A 20381-nucleotide genomic window follows, 5' to 3' on the forward strand; every position below is an offset into this window, starting at 1 on the left:
TAGTCTTTGCATTCTGGCTTTTTGACAGTCTGTGTGAAATGTGTAGGCCTCAGTGCAGTTCCTAGTGGATAAGTGTGCACATTAAAAACTATAACCACAATTGTTACTGACTGAAAAGGCCATTAAGACTGAACTTGCTCCTCGCCTCTATAAAGGGTCCTTCAATGGCGGAGTTGAATCTCATTTGAGTACTGATCAGCGTGGGTGGAGAGCGTGTTGCTTTTGCTCATGCTGTGTGTAAAGAATTTCAGTCTTGGCTATCAAGTCAGTATCTAGCACCAGCATTGAGCAGAAGGTCAACAGAGAAACTTCTGATCTAATCTGTATGTAAAGCTGCTGTTCTCAGCCACTGTGAGGGAAGAAAACTAAAGAACCTGAGCATGTGTCTTGCTCAGTCACCATATAGGTTTCTGGCTATGGACCAGTTACTGTATTTTTAACTTACATTAATTTGTTACATTTCAAAATGAAGTTGTTAACTATCTTTCTACAATTTCTGTATATGAAGAAATAGAATTACTGTAGGGATTAAATTTGAAGGACACTGTGAAGTCCTTCAAGCCATATATTTTTGGGCCTGTAAGAGTGTAAAATCTCATACATTTTTGTTCTTTAACCATAGTAAGGCTTTTGAATTGATCCTTCCAGACCTGAATAATGATAAACACTTGGGCCAAGATGTTACAGTGTAGCAAATTATTTTTAGTGCCTCAATTTTTGGGTGCTTAACTTTTGATACCTTAAAGGGGCCTGATTTGCAGTGCCCAGCACTTTCTGAAAATCAGATCCGTGAAAGCATCTCACGTTGGACACCCAAAATTACTTTTAAAAATATGGACCCTGATATTTACCATGCCACACAGACTTGTCACTCCTCTGTCTAAAATCAAGTATTTGACACTTCGTTCCATCTATACTTAGTTCATGATTCAGCTGACGTGGATAGGAATGCTACATAGTGCAGAAGTTAGTGTTTACCCTCTTTGTCAGTGAGACTGAACTGTTACCACCATCAGTTTTTTCTCAACTGATGTGTGATAAGAGCTCCACTTCGGCCAGCTTCCTGTTTGCTTTTCCTAATGGCTGTGTCAAGTACTTGTTTCTTGATTTCTGCAAATATGCTCTTATTCTATTGCCAGTTATTGCCAAAAGAATGAATTCCTTGGAGTTTGCAGCGAGATCTTCTTGAGTTTTTTCATTTTTTTCCCAGATTCTACATGTTCTCAATCTTTTTAAACTCTCCTTTAATTTGTCTTGGAGTTGGTCTCTTTTGTCCCTCACTGGAAAATATTGACTTGAGAGAATCATCCCCAACCCCACTTCACCTCTTCCCTCAAGGCTCCACCCCTGCCCCTCCTCTTCCCCGCCTCTTTCCACCCCCTCCTCCAAGCATGTCCCGTCCCCACTCCTCCCCCTCCATCCCAGCACCTCCTGCATGCTGGGGAACTGAAGGTAGGTACTCTACGGGGTCCACCAGCCATGCTGATCACCTCCTCCCCCTCCCTCCCAGTGCCTCCTGCACGCCACTGAACAGCTGTTCCCCAGCATGCAGGAGGTGGTGGGAAGGACGGAGAGGAGTTGAGGGAGGGAGGGAGGGGCTGGCGGACCCCCGGAATACCCTCTCAGACCCCAGTTTGAGAAATGCTGGTCTGAAGGTTGATACAAAGAAGTCTATCCTCTGACCTCTTATGTAGCATCATTGCAGACTATATGCGTAGAACAGCACTGGATAGCCCTCCTCCCAGAGATGACTGTATCAGCTAAATAACCCATTGTGCAACAGTGAGAAAAGGGCAAATCCCTGTGTTAAATCCTGTGGCATCTTTAATATCTAGACATTTCACACACCGTCTCTTCTAAAAGCCCACTCACCACCAGATGCAGTAAATTGCGTGGAACTCAGTTTCCTGCTGAAGGATGAAAGGCTTTGACCCCGCTGGGATTTGAACCTATGCTTCTGGAGATTTTGGGAGCCTTATTCTAAAGTTTAGATCACTAGCTGAGCCATCCCCATAATGCATTTCTTTTGATTATTTGCATAGATTGTTGGGAGTTGAGCAAGTGTTTCAATCAATACCAGACACCCTGATTCCAGTACTGTGACCTGCTGAGTGTGTGGCTTGTATCTGCTCTAACTTCAGCAGACAGTGGGCATACCTCCAACATGGACAGTGATGGTATTGCTGAAATGCAGCTATGCCATCTGCCTCGTGATTTGCATAACACACATGTAACAGTGAGATCAATTATACACCTCGCTTTCCAAGGAAAGTGATGGGAGCGCCATTTCCTCAGTCATTCAGAGCTCTAGAAAGTATGTTGCAGTGACTGGGGGGCTGGTGGCATGGCTTTAAACTGCTCTTCTGCAGAGAGGCCCACACTGTGTTATGTAACTGCTATTGTAGTGACCCTATATAAGCTAAAAACTCTATGGGACTCAGATTAGATAGAAGAGGGTCCTCATCTTTAACTTCTGCTTCTGTGTAGTCATACTCTCATTCTGCTGCATTGTTTATCCTGTGGTGCTGAGGTTTGGAGCAGATTCCTTTCCCTATTATTAAGGGAAGGAGTAGTTCAGATGAACATCTTCTGATTGAATCCTCTTTTCATTTTAGGTGCACAGGGAATGACCTAAAATGCATCATCCGGCTAATAAAGCATGATCTGAAAATGAATGCTGGTGCAAAGCACGTGTGAGTTCCACATTTACTGTTTGAGACGTAAAAACGGAAGCAGGCAGCAGCCTCCTTAACTGTCTGCAGAGAGGTTTGACTTGAGAGGGTGACTTTCTTTTTCCCCCTTAATTGTTTAAAGGTTGGATGCTTTAGATCCTAATGCTTATGAGGCATTCAAAGCCTCACGCAATCTCCAGAATGTGGTGGAGCGAGTGCTGAGGAACCAGCAGGAGACTGAGAAGTTGCCAGGTCTGAAGCGAACCCTCAGCGTACAGGCCTCACTGATGACCCCTGTTCAGCCCATGCTGGTAATGTGGATTTCCTTAGTACCTTACATAGGAGGGAGAGATGAGGATCCTCATACAAACTGTCTTGAGATTCTGACCTTTAAGGATCAATAGATGCATAAATGGTTATGCAAGATGGGGTGATGGGGTGCGAGGCACAGATATGGTACCTAGCTTTAAACTTCTCTTCCATGGAGAGGCCTGCACGAAGAGTGTTGTATAAGTGTTATTGTAGTGATGTGTGACATAAGCAAAAATCTCTCTCTGGAACTCATGTTTCTTCGGTTTCTTCTGGCTTTTCTTTGGGAAGTTTTGTAGAAAATCATTTCTGCTCTTTTGGGGCACAATGCTTCAGATAGTTTGTTTTTCTTTTGTTGGAACAAAAGAGAACTAAATATTTCTATCTTGGCTAAGTGGTCACTAGAGGTGAACAAGGTACTTACAGCCTCTAAATATTTGGAAGAGGTGAAGTTACATGGAGTGAGACGGAGTTCTAAATAAGATTGACTGAGTTAAATTAAGAAACAGAGAACTTGGTCTGAAGGTCAGGAGATATTCCCTGATAACACGAACTCGTCAGCAGGAAATCTGTCATTCCAAGAAACTAGTTTTAAAGTAATTCCAGTCACTACCTTCACAAGTGAAGTTTTCATGGGATTCTTCTTTCCTGTCTTCTGTAAGGCTGAAGCCTGCAAGTCAATCGAATACGCCATGAAGAAGTGCCCCAATGGGATGTATGCAGAGATCAAATACGATGGGGAACGAGTTCAGGTCCACAAGAATGGAGATCACTTCAGCTACTTCAGCCGAAGCCTCAAACCCGTCCTCCCTCACAAAGTAAGCAGAGTCCTAAGCTCCCTTTTGTAACTTGCCTTCTGTTTGCTTTTCTCCTCTCCGGGCTCGTGTGATAAACTGTGAATTCCCCAGCAGTTCCTGGAGCCAAGAAGCCCAGTGTCTGTTGCAGACCATTGTGTACCATATCAAATGTTCTATGAATTTTGACAGCTGCATTCAACACTGTGGGCAGAATTCATTGTTAACCTCTTGGGGCATGTCTATGCTGCACAGTAAGCCCGGGCTCTGACTCAGGTTTGACCCTAAGCCCTGCTTTCTTCCACACCCAAAGCAGTCAGACTTGGGTCAGCAAGCACTCAGGACCTGGGTCCGTAGGACCCTTCTAGGGGGTTGGGTCCTTGGGTGCAAGCCCTGTCATTTTGCAGTGTGGATACAGCTCAAGCTGCACACCCAAATCAAAAGGTCTGCATAGTGCAGTATGGATGTGTGAGATCTTGGCCCAGGCCAGAAGGGACCGTTGTGATCATCTAGTCTGTCCTCCTGTACAACACAAGCCAGAGAACTTCCCCAAAATAATTCCTACAGCAGATCTTTCAGAAAAATATCCCATGTAGATTTAAAAATTGTCCGATGGAGAATCCACCAGTATCCTCAGTAAATTGTTCCAATGATTTAATTACTCTCCTCATTCTAAATTCTTGCCATATTTCCAGTCTGAATTTGTCTAGCTTCAACTTCCAGCCATTGGATCATATTAGACCTTTCTCTGCTAGATTGAAGAGCCCATTATTAAATATTTGTTCCCTGTGTAGTTACTTGTAGCCTGTAATCAAGTCACCCCTTAACCCTTGTTACGATAAATAGATTGAGCTCTTTGAGTCTGTCGCTATAAAGTGTTTTCTAATCCTGTAATTTGTGGGAAATGCCCAGGAACTGCTGGGAACTGAGGGTTGTGTCATTTTGACACCACACTTGCTTTGATTCAGAGACACCGTGTGTGAAAGCAGGTGAATGATGCTGAACACTTGTCCCATTTGGTAAGATTTACGTTAGGAGGAGTATTTATGGCGTGTGAGAGAACTGATTCATACCCTGAGGCACAGGGAGAGGCTCAGACTTTGTTCTGAAAGCCTAAGTCTGAACTCACTCTCCATCTTCTAGAATTCGTGTCCTGTATACAAACCTGCTTCCTCCCTCCTGCCTCTCCTTTCCATGTTTCTCCATAACTCCCTCTCCTGCCCCGGGAAAGTCTGAGGGGTTATGATTCTGCCTCTCCTTTGTACCTACCCCCGTCTCTCCTACACCTCTTTGTCAGGGATGCTTTGGCTGCCATCATGGCATGGGTTAGTTTCAGTAGGATGTGGTGGGGTTTGTGAATGGCATTGTGTTATGGATGGTTGCAGTGTGTTTAATACTACAGCCTTATCTGTTACACAAAGTTGAAAAGGGGAAATTGCTCCTCCTGCAGGATACTGCCGGTGTGTTCCCATGTGTTTACAGCTCTAGTTCAGTTCTCTCTCCAGTGTACAATCGCTTGCTGCTGGGATAGTGAGAAGCTGTCCAGCCAAGCACATTGCATTCTGAGTGGAAAATATTGTGTGCGTTGCTGTGTTTGCTTTCCTCCCAGGACTGCATGAAGGGTGGGGGCCCCTATCTTTGCTAAAAGAATGAGACAGACCCCTAGGCAGACTTAGAGAGTGTAAGGAAAGTAAGTCACTGCTATGTGCTTTTTCAGGTAGCCCATTTTAAGGACTTCATCCCCCAGGCTTTCCCTGGTGGACATAGTATGATCCTGGATGCAGAAGTTCTTCTGATTGACAACAAAGCTGGCAAACCGCTCCCCTTCGGGACCCTTGGAGTGCATAAGGTACCAAAGTGGGCACTTGCCATGTGTGGCTGCCGCAGTCTGAAGGTTAAAGCTGGTTGTTTAAATTAGAAGGTACAGCTGAGGCAAGGTGCACCAGATTATCAGAAGATCATCTGATCAAATGGTGGTCCAGAGGTTTGGGAAACTTCAACCCAGGATGGATATCAAAAAAAGATTGCCAGGAAAAATCAGTCACTTACAGGCTTCTCTGCCATTGTGTGCAACATTCTTTAGCAGGTGAAAAAGGACAGAATGATACTGACCTGAGCTTTAGGTCTTCATCAGTATGATTTTAAAGCTCAGACTGAGGTGAGGATCAGGGCCATAAACTGAAAATTAAATTGGAACTGTTTGTTTTATTGATTTCTAAGGAGCCGCTTATCTGAAATCAATGGAAGGTTTGTTTGGGTTTTCCTCAGAGCAGTAACTCCTTTTACTTGGGTTGCTTTAAGCCATTAATATCATGTAGCTTTTATTACCGGGTCACTTGGAAATTAACATGTTTTATTTGTGCGTAAAGAGACGCTGTAAATTTAAATCAGGCTTCGTAAGAATGTTTATGGCTGTTGCAAAATACAATTTTAGCATGAAAGATTAAAGAGGGGAGAAAATATTTTTCTGTTTAGTGTTCTGTATGCTTGAGAGCACTTTGCATATAGTCACATTTCTCCTGTGTTCCTGCTTGCATAATAACTTTTGATGGTAAAAACAGATTGATTTCTTTGATCTTAAATGTTTTGCAGAAAGCTGCTTTCCAGGATGCCAATGTCTGCTTGTTCGTGTTTGACTGCATCTATTTCAATGAGACCAGCCTGATGGACAGGTGTGTTTGGCAAACAGCTTCACTGATGTTCAGGATGGAGAAATAGGTGTAGGGCAACATTTTCTAAAGCACCTAAATTCCATGTTCAAAACTGACTTAAGCATTTGGGAGCCTAAGTCACACTGAAGGACTGTGGGATTTAGGCTCCTAAGTACCCAAGTCCCTTTTGAAAACGGGATTTGGGCTTTTAAGTGAGGCACTTGTGAAAATATCAACCGTAGTCTGAAGATAGCTCTGCATATTTTCCTCCTCAAAATTCTGGCTGGCATACTGGCAAATGGAATATAGGACACAGATTTCCAGCCAGAATTCTGGGAAGGAAATAAAACCCCTACATTTTTAGTGCTACTTACAATGTGGTCAACATTTAAGAGCAACAGAGTAGAAGCCAGGACTTCTTGGTTCTGTTCAGAACTCTGCCACTAACTACTCCTGTTGTGAGCTTTGGCAGGTCACTCCTGTGTGCCACACTTCATTTGTATAACGTATATGTAATATATTATGTGTAATGAAGACCACCTAATTCACAGAGGGGTCGAGAGGCTTGCTCAGTATTGACAAAGCACTTTGAGATCCTTGCGTTATCAGTGCTATAAGTGCAAGTTGTTGTTAAAAACAGAACTTTCCACTTCTCTGTGTGGAAATAAATGTAGGAAGGCATTTGCTAAGTGTTGTTTAAATGTTCGCGTGACTAGTACTTCATGTTGATGGGGATCTTTTGCTTCTCATTGGTTGATGTGTCTGTACTGTGTTTCTTAGGCCCCTGCGTGAGCGTCGAAAGTTTCTCCATGATAACATGGTGGAAATCCCCAACCGGATACTCTTCTCCGAGATGAAGCATGTCACAGTGAGTTCAGTTTCAACGAGTAAAAAGGCATCTTAAATCGTAATCTCTCTGGCCTATGAACTGGGCTCTTTGCAGCCCCATGATTAATGGAGCAGCAGTATAATTAGTGGTGCAATTGTGGTGATTGTTATCCGAGTGATTGTCCTCCTGGATTCCGTTTCTGGTGTGCTCAGATTCTTTTGGCTTTCAGTGCTGCACCTGCTCTCCTGCTTGAGGGCATAAAGGGTGGAGTGGGCTCATCATTTCTTACTATCTGTGGCAGCAATATGGAACCTTTGTTGTGTCCGTCTGCTTACTCTATGCACCATGCAATTTTTCGTAGATTAGTTAATAGTATAGTTAAAGAAGCTCCTGCAGGAACATAGGGAGAAGCTGAAATCCATTGCGAGTGAGAGATAGTTAGTAGCCCAAACATCACTGCTGGCTGCAGTAGATGCTTCAGATAGAGCAGCTTGGTCAGTGTCCCCTTCCATCAACATGAGCAAGGCTTCATGGCTCTAATCTTTGGAAATACTGAAAGAGAGGGGTCCAAATGACTATTGGGGACTGTCCATTTGAAGGCTGTGATCTGTTCAGTGCATTTACTGATGAATCCCTGCATGCTTTGAAAGATTCAAGAGCCACTCTCCACTCGTTGGGAGTTTGCACACCAGCTCCTAGGAGGAAGCAGTGACTTTCTGCTTATTACTACAATGCACAATCGGAGCCACTGAGAGAGAAACAGGGGTTCCAGCACAGGAGGCCCTCTGCCTCTTTGTCCCCTACTGCACACCTTGTGCCTACCTCACACCAAGTTTGTCACCATCGTTGAGAGCCAATCAGAACCATTCCAAGATTTATGCCTCTTTCCCCCGCCCCCTCTTTGGCAACACCTTTTTTTATTTTTGGGAGGCCTGGACTCAGATTAATGGTTCTTAGAAATTATAACAAGGGATATTCCATCCAATTTCAGTTGCTTCCTTCCCACCTCATTCCCTGTTGCTACTGTTAGAACAAGTGGATTTCCTTCTAAATCTTGGAGCGGTGGACGGAGGTGCATTTGGAAATCAGAGGGAAGAGGTTTTACTGATCTTCTTGGGGATTAGATAACAAGGGAAGCTAGCACCTGATTCTAGATTTGAGATATCTCAACAGGTGGACGTCAATCCATGCTTTCACGCAGCACTATACCTTCACTGAGGCATCAAGGTCTGATGCCTGCTTTTGGTAGAGCTGTCCTGCTGTCATTTAAATAGGACTGAATGAGATTACTGCCTTCTAGTCACCAGAAGTGGAATCCATATGGACAATCACCTGAAGAACAGTTACTTACCTTAGTGAGTGTGTAGACCACATGGATTCCACGACCAGCCCTCCTCCTCTTCCACTACAACAGAGTCTTATATCATCTGGATGCTATATGGCGAAGGAACTGAGGGACAGTTGGGTCTGCTCCACCGTCTTATACCTGTAGGTGAGGAGCATGAGGATGTCAAAGACTTAAGTACAGCCCCGAGAGACCCTGCCAGCCAAAAGACTCTGCTCTCGCATGTGTGGAGTCACGTGCACCAGAATTGGAATCCATTTGGATGACACATCTAGCATAACCACATTTACTGTAAGGTCAATGACCGTTCTTTGTGTTTGGAGATATTGGTGGCAGTAGTCATTACATGCCCAGACTGACAATAGAGAAAAGCAGGTAGTGGGACTTGTCTTTCTGAAAATCACCTGCTGAAACTGGCTTCTTGTTCATTTCCCTTGCAGTCACTTCATTTTCTTTATGCATTTCTGCTCGTGCCTGAGAGCTGTAACGGTAGGCACAGGACTGTCCATGAACACAGCCCCATCTGGTAGGGTAATCTTATCACAACAGTTTCCTTTTCCTTCCAGAAAGCTTCAGATCTGGCAGATATGATCAATCGAGTCATCCGCGAGGGGCTGGAAGGACTGGTGCTGAAAGATATAAAGGCAAGTCTGCTTGTGGTCATGATCTTTCCTTGCTGAGACGTCCTCTGGAACCTGGGAGTAATAATTTCTCAGGAGAAGATTGCACCATGTGTAATGTACAATTGTTTTAATCTGATCTTACCTTGAACTCTGCTCTTAAGTAGATAAAAGCCTTTGAACTATGCCGAGAATGCCGTACAGTGGATTTCATCCGAGCTCCAGATGACTTACTGCTTCTTACCTAAACCAGTGTTGTTCTCACTTCCTTCCCCACTCACGTACTGTTTTCCTGCCATCTGGTCTCCTGGTTATCTAAATGCGTTTGATGTCCCTGAAGCAGGGCTGTATTGTGCTCTTGTGCCTATAGCTGTGTAGCCCAGTGGCTGGGCACCGAACTGGGAGTCAGGGAACATGGGTTCTAGTCATGGCTCTGTGTGACGATAGACATGTCACTATATTTCCCCATACCTCTGTTTCCCTGTTTGTAAAATGGGGATAATGATATATAAATATATGGTATATCTCCAATTATATAATCTCCTAGAACTGGAAGGGACCTTGAAAGGTCATTGAGTCCAGCCTCCTGCCTTCACTAGCAGGACCAATTTCTGCCCCAGATTCCCTAAGTGGCCCCCTCAAGGATTGAACTCACAACCCTGGGTTTAGCAGGCCAATGCTCAAACCACTGAGCTATCCCTCCCCTCTTTACTTTATCTCCCTTGAAAGTGATTTGAGACCTATGGATGAAAACACTATGTGGCACTTATTTATTATTAGCCTGTTTTTGAAGTGTCATGTCACCCTGGATTTTGGTAGGTGCTGTTTTCACGAACAAGGAAGCCTTAGTCTAAACCTTTCCTTGTGAACTGGAGTACTGAAGTACTCTAGTACAGTGTTTTCTCAGCCTTTCTGATACCAGGGACTGACTTGCTGCATTCCTAAATTGTGTCAAGGAGCTCTCGGGGACCAGCCTAGTCCACGGACTGGTCGTGGAAACACTGATCAAGTACAGATCAAAGTCTTGGGCCACTTTTTTAAATGGTTCCCCACAGAAATCTGAATGGGCTCCTTTCTGATTCAGCGCTCTTGCTTATTTGCAGAGTACGTATGAGCCCGGTAAACGTCACTGGCTAAAAGTGAAAAAGGACTATCTGAATGAAGGTGCCATGGCTGACACGGCAGACCTGGTGGTTCTGGGAGCTTTCTATGGACAAGGCAGTAAAGGTGTGTCTCCTCGAAGTAACGTGAGGCGATAACTTGCCTATGCTTCAGGTGGGAGAAAAATCTCTGGCTCACTGATTTCCAGGCAACTGGCTGTACTAGCTATTGCCTGCCACTTACTGTGTGTTTGTGTTGTAACCCATAATACAGCTAGCAGCCAAGCTCCATTGTGGGCTAGATTGTGCACAGCCGGATGAGTTGGCAGCTGCTGCACTGTGGCCCAATGGACAGATGCTCATTGTTAAGTTTTGTGGGTGGGGGGTTGCCTGGCTGGAATCCTGTCACAAGCCTAAAGTCCCAAGGATCACAGAGACAGGGAACCACTGTTCAGCTTGATGGCTCTTTGTGTGCCGTGAAGTGGTGGGCTCCTCCTGGCACTCTGATGCCGAAACCCCCTGCTCCCTGTTCCAGGTGGGATGATGTCCATTTTCCTCATGGGCTGCTATGACCCCAAGAGCCAGAAATGGTGCACGGTGACAAAGTGCGCTGGCGGGCACGATGATGCCACCCTGGCGCGGCTGCAGAAGGAGCTGGACATGGTGAAGATCAGCAAGGTGAGGGGGGCTCTGGCATGTGCGTGGGAGGGCACATCTTCTGTTTGGATCCAAGCTCAGTGTGTGAGGCTACTTGCTGTTCAGTTCCCATTTAGGCTACTGGACATTCCGATGAGAAGCCGCAAAGGGCGGTTTGTGTGATTTGCTGTGCTTAACCTCACTAGCCACTAGATGGGAGCGTTGCTTCACAAACGCTGAGACCACAACTTTCAAATGCAAGTGCCTTTGACACCTAAATCCAGGGGTGGGCAAACTTTTTGGGCTGAGGACCACATCGGGGTGGGGAAATTGTATGCAGGGCCAGGGCAGGGGGTTGGGGTGCGGGAGGGAGGGAGTGCGGAGTGTGGGAGGGGGTGTGGTGTGCAGGAAGGGGCTCAGGGCAAGGGATTGGGGCAGAGGAGGGGTGTGGGGTGCATGAGGGGGCTCGGAAGGGGGTTGGGGTGCAGAAGGGGCTCGGGAAGGTGCTCAGGGCAGGGGGTTGGGGTGAGAGGTGTACAAGGGGGCTCAGGGCAGGGGGTTGCGGTGCACAGGGGTGCAGGGTGCAAGCAGGGGGCTTAGGGCAGGGGGTTGGGGGGGTGAGGTACAGGAGGGGTGGCAGCAGCGCGCACCGGGGCCGGGGCAGGCTCCCTGCATGCCTGCCCTATCACTGGCCCCCTGCTGCTCCCAGAAGTGCTGCAACCCCTGGGGGGAGGGGCACACGCGGAGGGCCCTTGCCGCACCTCCAGGTTCCCCGGCCAGTGGGAGCTGTGGGGGGTGGTGCCTGGAGGCAAGGGCAACGCATGGAGCCCTCTTTCCCCCCCACCCTCAAACACGGGGGCTGCAGGGATGTGGTGCCGGCAGCACCACGGGCCAGATCCAAAGCCCTGAGGGGCCAGATCCGGCCCACGGGCCGTAGTTTGCCCACCTCTGCCTAAATCCAATCTCTCAGGTCACTTTAAGTGTCATCTAGGTGCAGAATTTTAAATATCAAGTCTGCAAATATTGGGCTTGGAGCATTTTAGAAGGTTGAGAATTCATTTTGCCTGGCACATCTGCGTAGACTCAAATCTGTTTATAACGAGTTAAAACCATTTGGGGAAACACTTAATTTTCACATGGGATGAACATATAGATGGAAGCCAAGTCTCCCAAATCAGCAGAGGGGTTGCTGCAGATCTAAGGGATGCACTGCCTCCCAATACCTGCTTTCCTGGGGCATGAGGGAGTATCTTGGCCTCTTAATGGTAGAGATCCCTTGTGCAGAGATGCAGTGAGCTGTTGCTAATCTACCAGGTGTTAGTGATGGTGATGTCGTATTCAGGCCTGTATATTTGCCTGAGATAGAATTTTGTGTGTTGTGTACCCATTTGATTTTTGATATTTTTATATTCTTACTAATACGTGTGAACAAAGACACTGCTACATCTGCCCACAAGCAGATTTGTGGGGGTGGGGTAAGAGAGACAGTGTTGCTGGGCAGAATGGGAGTGTAATATACCAACGCACTCTTGAAGGACAGTCCTGCCTCAAACTCCTCTCCTGAGATAAGGTCAAGCAACCAGTCGGGAGGGGCAAGGAGGGTTGGGGCGGGAGGTATAAGAGACACTGAAAGGCCAAAGAAATGCTTGTCTCTGACCGAAGCACAACCTCACTCCTTACCCCTCTCATGGGATACAAAAGAGGTGGTGCCAAAGCCCCAAGACCCTTCAAAATAAACCATGACCATAAACTGTAAGGGGCAGGACCAAGGGCGTGCACTGCAGGTAGAATTATGCCCCCTAAGGAAGGGGAAAAGGGGGACCCTGGGAGGAAAAGGCTCTGCCGGTGTGCAGAGCTATGGATATCCTTGCCTGCTTATCCCCACTAAACATGGCACTGCCTGCTCTTCGGACTTCTGCTCTTCTGCTTTCTGCCTGCGTGCCAAGAACCAGGGTAAGGGCTAACGTCCCCTTCAACACGTATTTGCAGGTTTGTGTCTTATCAGGTATATTGTTGTTGTAATAATCACCCTTCCTATGTTTGATCCTGTCCTCTTGGCCTTCTAGGATCCCAGTAAAATTCCAAGCTGGCTGAAAATTAACAAGATCTATTATCCAGACTTCATTGTTCCAGACCCAAAGGCAAGTGCTTCCACGGACAGATCAGGCTTTCCAGGGTTGGCATGAGGCAATGCACTAATCTCTTAGTAAAGGTAGCAGTTTTCTATGCCACAGAGTAGTTTCTGCGGTGGGACTCTGAGAGGAAGCACAAGTTCTCAATGTCGCATTTGCAGCCTTTCTTGGGAAAAATATTCCGGTGCATCAAGCCTCATCTAAGATTTAAATTTTTTAAAATTGAGGTTTCCAGCCCAAGCTGCTATTAAGAGAGGAATTGACAGAAACCTTTAGAGCAGTGGTTTTCAAACTGCGGGTTGCAACTCAGTACTGGGTCATGGAATGGAAGGCACTGGGTCGCGGCAGCTCTAGTCAGCATCGCCAGCCAGGTCATTAAAAGTCCCATCAGCGGTGCTGCCCAGCTAAGGCAGGCTAATCCCTACCTGTTCTGACACCGCACTGTGCCCAGAAGTGGCCAGCAGCAGGTCTGGCTCCTAGGCAGGGGGGCCACAGGGCTCCATGCTGCCCCCGCCCTGAGCACCGGCTTCGCACGCGGCCAATGGGAGTTGGGTGGGGGGCAGTGCCTGCAGGCAAGAGCCCCACGGGGCCATTTGTGCGCCTCCGCGCCAGACCTGCTGCTGGCCGCTTCAGTCTGCACTGCCAGGACAGCAGGAAGCGTGCCTTAGCACCCCTGCTGCACTGCTGACCAGGAGCCGCCCGAGGTAAGCCCGTGCCCCGCTCCTGTGCCCCAGTCCTGAGTCCCCCCAAACCTAGAGCCCCCTCCTGCACCCCAAATCCCTCAGCCCCACCCCAGAGCTGGCATCCCCAGCCCAGAACCCCCTCTCAGACCCCAAACCCCTCATCCCCAGCTCCTTTTGGGTCGTGGGCATCAACAATTTTCTTCAACTGGGTCACCAGAAAAACTTGAAAACCACTACTTTAGAAGAGGACTCATTTACTTCTGGAAAAATCCTGTTTCTCTGAAACACCTGATCCTAGCAAACTCACTTTTCCCAACAAATCCATCCTGGTGAGGGACCTCACATGAAATGTCAGACAGAAAGGAACTTTACTAAGTTAAATGGCTTGTGAAAATTGAATTGCAACTTTAAATATCTACTATCACTCCATAATTTTGCAGACAGCTTCAGTGCCACGCATATCTGTTATATTATCTCAAAGTTGACACACATGCACACAATCTGTGATACTTCTGGTCATATAATTGAAAACACAACAGTTACTATTTATAGCTGCCTGTAGGTGTTTGGTAGAAGATCTAACGGCAACACTCAAAGGATTAATTTGTGTGTATTTAGCTCAGTTTGGCCTAATCTCTTGCAGTGAAAGGGATGGGGGGCTCAGACATGCATTCAATTAGTAGATGAGAGAGAGGGTTACAAAGGAAAATAATGTTGGGCTTTCTTGCTGATGGATCTCCAATATTCTCTGTCTAGAAAGCCCCAGTGTGGGAGATCACAGGTGCTGAGTTCTCTAAAGCAGAAGCCCACACTGCAGATGGGATCTCCATCCGCTTCCCTCGCTGCACCCGGATCCGAGATGACAAAGACTGGAAGACGGCCACCAACCTCCCTCAGCTCAAGGTGAGACTTGTCATCTGTTCACAGGTGTAGCATAGTAAGGACATCATCAAGCCGAAGGGAAACCCTTTCATAAAGTTACAGGCAAATTCTGATTGCATCGTGTGCACAAAGACATCTGCTGGAAGTGGTGTTTGTGGTGGCAGGCTGCACTTTTGCTCTGCTTCTGAGATCGGTTTGGTTATTTAGATTGTAAGCTCTTCGGGGCAGGGACCATGTGCTTCTGTTTGTACAGCACCTAGCACCGTGGGGCCCCATTCTTGGTTGGTTCTTAAGCACTAGTGTAATAAATGTGATTAATAATAATACCGGACAGCAATAGGCTTTCGGATACAAGTTACTAGAGCGTTTATGCACCGTTGGGAAATATTTGGCAACGCATTGCATTAGCTCTTGTAACAACCAGGATGTGGGAGGAAGACTTTTTTCTGGAAAGTCTCCAACCTCTGAGTTCTGCCAGTCTTACCACATTCTACCAATGCCCAATAAAGGATGGGGAGACATCTGGGAATTGACTGTAAGGGAGGGGTGATCATAGTGTGACAGCAAGGTCGGAATGGCAGTCTGCCAAGAGCCTGAACCACACTCGCCGGGCACAACCTGACTGCGTCCTTGTACCTGTCACGTCCTTGACTGATTGAAATGGGTTCTTGGTTGCCTTCACCAGTCAGCTGTTCTCAGCCTCACCGTTGTCATTTGGTGTTTAATCATGACCCTTTAAGTTCTCCTAGTGTCTTGTGTGGAGAGGGTGGAGGATGTGGAGAGCGTGAGGAAAGGGCTTCAGAGGGGAGGTGCTGGAGAGAGGAGCCCTAGGGGGTGCCTGGTTTATCGCTTGTGTCTCTGGGCATTTCACATCTGATGTCAGGGAATTTCACTGTGGCTAACAGGCAGTATCTGTTTCCTTGCGGGACAGGAGCTGTACCAGCTCTCCAAGGAGAAGTCCGATTTCAATATCGTTGTAGCAGAGGAGGAGGGGTCCACAGCCAGCAGCAGTGGCGAGAATGAGGGAAATTCGAGGTCTTCCACACCCCACAAAATTGCTAAGACCCCCCCAAGCAAGTCTCCTGCAAAAGCCAAGAAGCCAGAAGGTAAGAGGGTGCCCTCCCCAGAGTGTAAGGGCCTCTGGGGATTTGGGTTTGGTGGCTGGGCTTTCATTTACCTTCAGCTAACACTGGTGTATGTGTTGCAGCACCCTGTACCTAACGTTGGTGTCAGTCGCACTGTGCAGAGGTGTGAGCGCCTGTGGTTGGGGCATTGCAATTCACGTCAAGTGAATGACTGTGGCTCTGAGGCTCACTGGGGCTGAGAGGAGGTGGAAGCCAGGCTGATGTGGTGCTACAGCCCAGTATTGAGACAAACTGGTAAATAATAAAAACACTCCAAGATACAGTGATTAGAGCAGGGAACTTATTCTCCTCTCTCCATCTGTGCAGCCAAACCTGCTTTAAAACACACCCGTCTCTGCAAAATGCACTAATCCAGGCCATTCCTGTTGACAGGCAGCAAAGCAGTTGGTCGGTCCCCCCAGAAGAAGGCGGAGGAGAAGCGAGGGGAGAAACGGAAAGCAGCTGAGCTGGATGACAACAGAAAGAAGGTACTGACGGCTGGGTGGGGATGGCTTCAGACCAGTGCGGGAGCTGCAGGGCAGTAGAGAGACAAGGAAAACTAAGGTGCATTAATGTTCCAGAACAAATCTGAAGCAGAGGCCATGTGCTGTGCAGGGGGTAGCTAGGCTGCTATGGTGTCTGCCATACTGGAGTCTATGGGCCTGATGTAACCTTCCCCTGAACCTTGGGTAACAGTAGTATTCTCAGGTGACCAGTAAATCAGCCAGCAATAGCCAGCCATGCCCTGGGGAGAAGGGCTAAGGGTTGGCCTGGACATGCCACTGCCAAGTGGGGGCGCTATCATTATTGGTTCACTGCCAGCTTTTCCACCTTCCATCCAGCCAAGGAGCTGTGGAGACCCAGACCCCCACCCCACGGAGATTAGGCTCCAGAGCGGCCTCCTGTGCAGTTGATCCAGCGATTGGGAGGGAAGGGAGGCGCTTCCTCTAACTCAGCATTGCGGGATCTGCTCACTCTCCGCACAGTACAGTGGGCTCCAGGGAGCAGCAGAGTGGAGTCCGTTGCTTTGGGACATATTCCCCGGCATGGCTGCAGCCGGCTGTCTGGAAAACAAGGGTTGCCAAGCTGCAGTCTGTGAGGCCTAGCATGTGGAGGTGGGTGCTTCAAGCCTCCCTGCCTCAACCTGAGCATCAGGCTGCTCTTGGCCACTGCACCCAGTGGAGGATGATCTGCCAGAACCATATCCAATCTCTGGGCCAAGCCAACAGACCCTTCAGGCTAGGAGGAGGAACGTTCAGTCTTCTGGAGAAGCCAGTAGGGTGGGGAAGAAGCCATGAGGAAGGGTGAATGGGAATGTGCTGTGAGTTACTCCAGAGGAGCTGGGGCCTCGTACCGCCAGCTCATGCAGAGCCAAGCCTCGGCTAGGAAGCAGACTGGGTGCAAGCAGAACTGCTGCTCAGAGGGGCTGTTGTTTGTTGTTGCAGAGCAGACATGGAGAGAGAACCAGCAGGAGAGCTGGGCACCCAGGAAGGTGCTAGCAGATCAGCATGGTAGAAGAGCTAGAGCTTTTTCCAGCCACCCTCGTAGAGCAGCTCGTTAGCTAGTCATTAAAGACTGAAGGAAACTGACTGGATTTTTCTGTTGCGAAAGAGCCCGCCGATGTGTTGCACTGCAGCTGGGTTTGCAGAAAATTACTGAGGCTTCTGGTAGATGCAGTGAGCAGGCACGTTGGCTCATTCAGGAGCTTGGCTCTCTTCCAGGTGGTGTCCGTTACGCAGTGTGCATTCTCTGTCCGCCTCTGCCCTCCATCCTGAGCAAAGCAGTGATGACTCAGTATTTGCCCACTGGATCGGTTGTAAGCCAGTCTGAGAACCGGAGTTCAGTGAAATGTAAAAGCAGAAATGGTAGCAGCAAGCTCCTCCGACCGAGCCTCTGTCTCCTCCCCCTCCTTTCACACTGAGTACAGAGTGGCTGAGATAACGGGGCTTGTCATCCCGGAGCAGCTCGGGGCCCATCGTCCTGACTCCAGCAGCGGGCTGGACTAGATGCCGTGACGGAGGGCACGGCTACTCTTATTGCACCTGGTCGTTGGTGCAGTGCTGTGTGTGGAAGCAGTCGGTGTGCAGAGGGGAGGAATTGTCTGTCCTGATCCCAGCTGGGGATCACATTATGTCCTGCAGTATGAAGCTTCTGGGCCATTCCAGTTTCTGCATTAACTAGTGACCTGTGCAGCTTATGTAAGTGACTCATCATTGGGAGGATAAAGTCACACGGCCTAGGCACTTGAAAGGCTTGTAGAGTTTGGGGGTTTTAAATAAATCGACTGATCTTCAGCCCTAGCCACTAGTTGGGTGACTGCCAGGTGGGTCTGCAGGAGAGAGATGGCGTCATGGATCAGTTTGGGGAGGCGTTCCAGGCGGAGAGCACGGTGCGGAAGAAAGCGTAGCCACCCGTGAGCTGCCTGGCCAGCCTGGCAGTGGAGGCTGGCAGGGGGGCTAGTACGACAGGAGACGCAGGCAGAGCTGATCAGGAACGTGCAGGTGAGGACAAGGAGCTGTCACATGACACAGTAGATGAGGAACCGGGGCTGGAAAAACTGGGCTTTGCTGTGCCAATCTGCAGTAAACCCTTTAACGAGCAAGTGCGCTGGCTCCTGTAGCAGACTGTGCTGGCCCTGCTGAGCTCTTTGAGGAAGGTGTAAGCTTTGTGGCCTCTGCATGGAGAGAAATGGCAAAGCCCCTGTACGAGCTGTGGGTCAGGGAGGGACCAGATGCAGGGAAAACAGTCCCTGGGTTTGGGTCAGCTGGAACACTCCTGATGTGAATAGCAAGTGCTAACTCTGAGGGCTACCGTGCTGCACTAGATAAACTGAAAAACACCAACTGCCGAAGTCACTGGGCATCTCCGCAGCAGGCTTGTTTTGGTCACTGGGCCCTGAGAGCAGCCGGCTAGAGGGCTAATACAGCGGCCCTGTAGCTCTTAGTAAGGCACTTAGCTATGGCCGTACAGTTCAGTTGCAGCATCCAACTTTCCCAGGAGTGTGTGTGTGTGTGTGTGACACCCAGTGCAGATGGATTAACTGAAGCCCAAAGAGTGAGGGATTTACAAAGGTAAGACGGCCTCTGAACTGGGATTAGAACAGGATCCTCTTGGTTTGCAGCCACCTCTTCTGAGCTCACAGGACTCTGCACTTGAAACCTGCTGAATACTTTCAAAGAACTGCGATTGGGGCACTGGAGGGCGTTTGTTCAGTCTGACAGTGTCAGCTTGGGGAGTCCTGCTGGGTTCTTAGCAGGCATTGCTGCAGAGTGGGGGTAAGGGGTTGGCCCTATAAACCCCTACCTACAGCACCACCTGCAAATCCACCACTACATGTCTCGGAAGAGCTGTCACTTGTCCTGCTGCAGCGTTCCCACTGCACAGCGGCAGCATAGAAGGCAAGGCCCTGTGCTTCCTACCCATCTGGGTTCGGGGGCATCTTGCTGCCTCAGCGTGCTTCCTGCCGGGCGAGCCCCTTTGATTTGGAGGTCCCATTTGAAACAACACTGAACGTTTTCAGCATTGAGGAAAGTAAGTCTCTGTTCCCAAAGCTTTTATTAAATAAGCTTCATCCTTATTTGTGTTGCAGTAGCACCCAAAGACCTCCGTCAGCCCCCTTCAGCGGTAGCTGTCCATGCCTGAAGACCGCTTAATCTAGTAAAGCACCCAGCCCACTCTAGTCTCTTTCCCATTCTTATTTCGCCTCACCAGCTTTTTTCTATTTCCCCACAATTTGCAGACGCTGCTGGACATATTTACAGGGGTGAAGCTGTACCTACCGCCATCCGTGGAGGACTTCAGCAAAATCCGCCGGTACTTTGTGGCGTATGACGGAGACCTTGTGCAAGAGTTCGACACCGCCTCAGCAACACACGTAATAGGGGACGTTGATGAGACCCCTGGAGCCAAACGTGTGTCTCCTGACTGGATCTGGGAGTGTATCCGGAAACGGAGGCTAGTGGCCCCCTGTTAAAAACTCTAGGCAGCTGCCTGGCCCAACACTGCTGAGCTCTAGGAAGGAACTCCCGAAGGGAACAGCAGAGACTAGGCAGGTGGAAGAAAGGCTGCAATCTGTCAAATGGCTGGAGCCTCACAGCTGGGTTCTAAGGATCCATAGCAGCCACTTTGATTTGTATCAGTGCCAGCTGGAATGAATTCAGAGATCTCACTAAAAGGTGGCACCCTTGGAATCCGTTCTCTCTCTCTCCATCATTTGAACCCATCCATTCGATCTAGGTGCTGGTTTCATCTGTTTTGTTCTAAAGTTTGGGTATTTTTATAAATAAAAACTATACAGTGTCGTCTCCTTTCCGGTAAGGACAGATATTCGTCTCATGCTGTTCTGTATCTGAACAGAAGACAAACCCTGGCAGTGTATAACTTCCTATTACCAGTATGAACTTGCTGCACTACTATAATTCAAACAAAGGAAGGCTAGTCTAAACTCTACCAAGCAGTATAAATGGTATTTTCTCCTGGGGTTTATTTTAAGACTGTTGCTGGCTAATCTGTTTTAACAATCAAAGCTATTGGTCAGCATCCAGAAACAGTTTAGACCCTGTTTAATTTTAAAACTGGGCCAAATGAACTTCCGTTAAGTGTTT

General features: G+C 48.2%; 1 protein-coding gene across 6 annotated transcripts in view; it reads left to right on the top strand.

The window, feature by feature from the left end:
- The window catches only part of LIG3 (DNA ligase 3), a 32999-nt gene extending 12900 nt beyond the window's left edge, over window positions 1-20099 (top strand). For 5 of the 6 annotated variants that reach the window (XM_044994117.1, XM_044994116.1, XM_044994118.1 and 2 more), the window contains 14 exons: window positions 2616-2693; window positions 2815-2983; window positions 3644-3799; window positions 5493-5624; window positions 6368-6447; window positions 7207-7294; window positions 9167-9244; window positions 10324-10447; window positions 10856-10998; window positions 13023-13097; window positions 14528-14674; window positions 15585-15759; window positions 16171-16265; window positions 19517-20099. In XM_044994117.1, the coding sequence (XP_044850052.1) occupies window positions 2616-2693; window positions 2815-2983; window positions 3644-3799; window positions 5493-5624; window positions 6368-6447; window positions 7207-7294; window positions 9167-9244; window positions 10324-10447; window positions 10856-10998; window positions 13023-13097; window positions 14528-14674; window positions 15585-15759; window positions 16171-16265; window positions 19517-19750 (1774 nt within the window). In that variant the 3' untranslated portion in view covers window positions 19751-20099. Of the gene's footprint in view, window positions 1-2615; window positions 2694-2814; window positions 2984-3643; window positions 3800-5492; window positions 5625-6367; window positions 6448-7206; window positions 7295-9166; window positions 9245-10323; window positions 10448-10855; window positions 10999-13022; window positions 13098-14527; window positions 14675-15584; window positions 15760-16170; window positions 16266-17222; window positions 18279-19516 lie in introns of all 6 variants that reach the window. The other variant, XR_006574427.1, reaches the window with a different exon arrangement.
- Window positions 20100-20381: the final 282 nt, after the last annotated feature.

This window comes from Mauremys mutica, chromosome 19 (assembly GCF_020497125.1).
Source record: "Mauremys mutica isolate MM-2020 ecotype Southern chromosome 19, ASM2049712v1, whole genome shotgun sequence".
Lineage (NCBI taxonomy): Eukaryota > Metazoa > Chordata > Testudines > Geoemydidae > Mauremys > Mauremys mutica.